The following is a 4,346-nucleotide window of genomic DNA, read 5'->3' as shown; positions in this document are numbered from 1 at the left end:
AACTATTTAAATTTACTTTACTTTGATCTTGTCATCTCAAACAATTCATGTCAGCTCCAAGTGAAAAGAGTGTAACGCTATAATTTATAAATGTCATCCAAATAAATATCAAATTCTTGATCGGACCTAGCACTTAAGTGATATCCATGTATCCATGTGTCCTTCATTCATACTTGCAGTAGTGTTTGAGTGCCTCTGGCAGCTCGAGCCAGTCAATGGCCATCCTGTGAACAATGTGCTTCTGGATGGCCTTCCTACACAGTGTCTGCAAGGATGAGACTGGAGCGACAGAAAAGAGAAGAGGAAAATGACAAAAATACAAAGTGTTTTAGCAGATTAAAGGCAATGGAGAAAATAAGAGATGAATAAAAAGCACTAAAGAATTTCTTAACATGCAAACTGCCCAGCTGCCCCTGAGCCTGAGCAACTGAAATTATTAAACAGTCATCAATATTTGATGGATGGTCAAATTACCATAGTGAAGCCCAACATGAAAAAAAGGTGATGACCGTTTGGATGCAGAGAACAATCACGACAAGACACAACATGAACACAAAGAGATGCAAAAAGTCCAAAAGAGGCTAAAAACAGCCATAAACTGACAAAGAGAAGATAAAAATTTTAAGCAGACACAAACACAACAACACAGAGACTCAAAATGACAAAAACTTGGCACAACAGACTGCAAAGAGATGCCAGACAACTACAAAGAGATTAAATAACTACAGAGAAATGCAAAGTGACTGTGAAGATGACCACAAAGATGTTAATAAAGGAACGTGTACACAATGACTCCTTTGTAGCTGTGTTTTATCTTTTTTTTAGTGCCAATCAATGTCAGTACCTTGCATCCTATTATCTCAAAATCATTCCTACACTCACATCCATACTCCACCTGGACAATCCGAACACACTTGGTAGCAGCAAATACATCCACCACAGCATAGAGAGGCCCCGCAGTAGAGATTCCCTTTGCAGAAGCTCCCATGTCCTCCCCATTAATGACTATGTGCATGTCAGCCAGGCCTTCTCCTCTAGGCACATACAGTACTCCTATCCTGCTGCGTCTGGCTGTGGGAGGCAGGGCGTTGGTTTTATACAAGTCGTCTAAAATGTGACTGTAGCGCCCGGGCCGGCTCCGACCAACCAGCTTATCTCTGGGAATTCGAACATTCTCGATGTACAAGTGGGTGTCGGTGAAGAAAGTCTTTGGTCTTCTGTTCCTGGCCGCTCGTTCGTCTGCCTGATCTCCAGCCCCGTCTTCTTCCTCCCCTCGCCCAAGCCTCCGTCCCCCGACCAGTTCTCCCTGCCTGGGCTCTATGAACTCAGCCTCCTCGACGATCTTGTTATGGTTGCGCGTGATAGCAAATATCCAGCTGTCCCCTAAATCTGTCAAGTTTGGAATGGAGTATTCAGGTACCACCTCTAAGCTCCTGGGGTCCCTGGCGGTCAGACCGATCCGGAGGTGGCCACACCATCCCAGCTCCTTATCTTCAATCTCTATTAGAAAAATCTCTCCAGGCTTCAGGGGGCATTTGCTAAAACAAACTCCGTTGGCAAAGCTCTCAACTCTTGTGGCCTGGGTTTCCAAGTGGTCCAGTCGAACATTGGTACCATGGATGGGGTGGAATTGCATGAACTGGTCAGAAATGGGCTCCATTTCCAGCTTTGGTTGCAGCACTTCAAGCAGCCACTCTGGATCAGGAAATGATCAAAGAACAAAAACCCCAGATGAACAGAGGGGTTAAAAAAATGAACAAAAGAAATTATCTTGCTGTGGTTTTAGAGTACACGTGGTCATTGTAGAGTCAAAACAACCTGCATGGACGTGGGACAGGAGCCCTCTCTGCTGATCTGCAGGCCACTTACGGAAGCTTCTGGTAGAGGGGCTATTTTTGAACAACTGCACATGTCAACAGATGGCAAGATATGTGTGAGAGTGTGTGTTGAGGAGGGGGTGGCCAACACTCGCACGGCCACAGTCATTCACACGGCAGACATGGAGAAAGACAGGGACTGAGCAGGGGTTAGCTGGAGCGATGAAGCCCCCGGGGCCAGAGCGCTCATTTTTGATTTCACAAACCCACGTACTGAAGAAATACCAGCGTAATTATCCTAATACCATATGCCAGGTAGATATGTTAAAATACTGGCCTGTCATGGCTGCACTCTAAAAATAGCTCATGCAAACACAGACTGGGATTTCATTCTTATGTAAAGCAGCAATTAAAGTAACATACCGAGGTAGACAGAGCCGTGGAGAATATGAAGAACAATTACAATTTTTTTTAAAGGAGGAATGTGATGAGAGGTTTTTTAATTATTATGTATAAATAAAAGAATATAATGTGAAGCTATCTGGTTCTTTAACCAGGTCATATTAGAGCAGTTATGCAACTGTGGAAAAAAAAAGAAATAAAATAAAATACGTCACTTGGGTTACCGTGGCGGCGAGCTCATTGTGGCCTGTGCAACCAAATGTTATGAAAAGCACGTTTATATATTGTTGTGTTGCTCGGCAGAGATGTATGCTATGAGATACGACTTTTCTTTACTTTTTCCTGTGAATACTGCCTGCATGAACTATTTCCATTATGCAGTTGCTGTGGTGGAGATTGCATAACTCCACCACAGCGATTGTCTTTTTAAGGGACTCGGTTCTGTATCTGAGATTCAATATCTGAAGGTTAATATGATAACGTGATGAAAAGAAGCTCTGCACCAGAAAGCTTAAAAGAGTGTTCTTCCAGAAAATAGCCTTAAACAGAAAAATTAAGCAAAATTTTAAATAAATAGGGGAAAACCTTAAAGTATGTTTAATACCTTAAAGCTATGCTTTACCATACTGCATGATTAGATTTACTTTGAGGCAAGCTTCCACCTGGTCTGTGTTTGAAAATGTCACAAAATCTGCACACTTCGTAAATGCACTTATTATGAAGCTTTTTATTTTTGACCCAATACACTTCACAGTGTTCTACTTTGGGGGGTCTAACATCTACAGTACAGTAATTATATGCTGTGCCAGCTGCCAAGTTGGTGACCTGCTTTCAGTCCTGTGCCTCCTGCTGGAGACGTGATCTAGCATGCTGCTTTCACTCTGTGTTTGAAAGCTCAAGTGGCCATTAGAGAGTCTTTAGAAAATGACACTGCTAAAGAGAACTAATGCTTAAGCTTCACAGTACAATAAAAAAACACCAATTTATGGTCTGACAGAAAGTCTGAGGAGTAGTTACTTCTTTTGTTCACATGCAAATGCCAATGGAGCTGCACAGCACTGTGGTGTGATCACAGGTCCTAATAAAGGATATCAGGACCTCGTGCCAGTTTGGTCAGAAACGTGCACAAGTAGACCACTGGAGGTTACTCTGCGAGGCTCTGGCAGTGCTCCTCCTCTTCTTCCTCGCACAAAGAAGCCAATCCCAGTCCTGCAGCTGGGTTGAAGCCCTTCTAACAGCCTTCACCTCACCTTCATGTAATCACCCATCTCCTGGAATCTCCTCCACGCTCTCAAGACTGTGCTGAGAGATACAGCAAACGTTCTTGCAATGAAATGCATAGATGTGCCATCCTGGAGGAGCTGGACAACCTCTGCAAACTGAATGTGCTGCAGCAATGACAAGTGCACCAGAAAAATGACAGTGACTAAGGACATGTATTTAATTCAAGGAATCTTTTAAGTTCTCACAGGAGCAAAAACAAACCCTTTCAGGACTATTTAAGGACCCTCTGGTTCCATGACTCCACTCATTGCTCATATGTTAACACCAACAAGTAAACAAAACGTGTAACGCCATAATAACAACAGAGCAGAGTTAAAGTAAAACAGAACCATGAAATTGACCAAACTGTACACAGAGTGTAGCTCTTCACTGAGTCTCTTCCTCCAGGCAGTGATGGATGGGGGGTTACTGTCTCTTACCCCAGCTGCAGCCTGCAGGCCAGTCTGCCCCATTCCTCACGTTGTCATTTCTAGGGCTCACATTGTGTTTTATGTAGGCCAAACTGCACAGAAGAAGGGAGCCGTATTTATTCTTTCCTTTTTAGCATCACATAAAAGTCTTCTCTGGCATTTCACTCAAGCTAAACATACTCTTTTTAAAAATCGCACATTCCAGTATCAGTGTGTTCTGCTGGTTATGGTACTTTTGATCGATAACGGAGTTTAATGCAGTAGGCTGTGTAACGGTATTCAACCCTCAGGGTGTACTTCAGCTGTCACCCTGTCGTGTGTAGGATACAATTAGACGATTATTAGACACACACTGTGCCAGCGTGCGTGTGTGCGTGGGTGAGTTTGTGCGAGTGCGTGTTAGGACCGCAGAACTCTGTGGTTAATCTGGATT

The 4,346-nt window shown here is 43.4% G+C and overlaps 1 protein-coding gene across 3 annotated transcripts; it reads right to left on the bottom strand.

The window, feature by feature from the left end:
* neurl2 (neuralized E3 ubiquitin protein ligase 2) lies at nt 1–2,371 on the bottom strand. Of its 3 annotated transcripts, XM_085170636.1 has the most exons (3): nt 1,819–2,364; nt 883–1,695; nt 1–279 (listed from the first exon to the last, which is right to left on the bottom strand). In XM_085170636.1, the coding sequence occupies exons 2-3, from the start codon at nt 1,658–1,660 to the stop codon at nt 164–166; spliced, it is 894 nt and encodes a 297-aa protein (XP_085026762.1). In that variant the 5' UTR covers nt 1,661–1,695; nt 1,819–2,364; the 3' UTR covers nt 1–163. The 3 variants fall into 3 exon arrangements, with proteins under 3 accessions (XP_085026762.1, XP_085026763.1, XP_085026761.1); XM_085170637.1 differs by having other exon boundaries at nt 896–2,371; XM_085170635.1 differs by having other exon boundaries at nt 883–2,364.
* Nucleotides 2,372–4,346: the final 1,975 nt, after the last annotated feature.

Source organism: Neolamprologus multifasciatus, chromosome 8 (genome assembly GCF_963576455.1).
Source record: "Neolamprologus multifasciatus chromosome 8, fNeoMul1.2, whole genome shotgun sequence".
Taxonomy (NCBI): domain Eukaryota; kingdom Metazoa; phylum Chordata; class Actinopteri; order Cichliformes; family Cichlidae; genus Neolamprologus; species Neolamprologus multifasciatus.
Note: the sequence above shows the minus strand (reverse complement) of the source record. Positions and strands in the feature narration are given on the sequence as shown.

Bases quoted from the DNA above. Each gene is read 5' to 3' on its own strand.
- neurl2 (XM_085170637.1), bottom strand. From the start codon at position 1,660: ATGGAGCCCATTTCTGACCAGTTCATGCAATTCCACCCCATCCATGGT. The intron at 280-895 runs GTGGAGTATGGA...CTGTCGCTCCAG, and splicing joins AGTGTGTTCGGATTGTCCAG to TCTCATCCTTGCAGACACTG.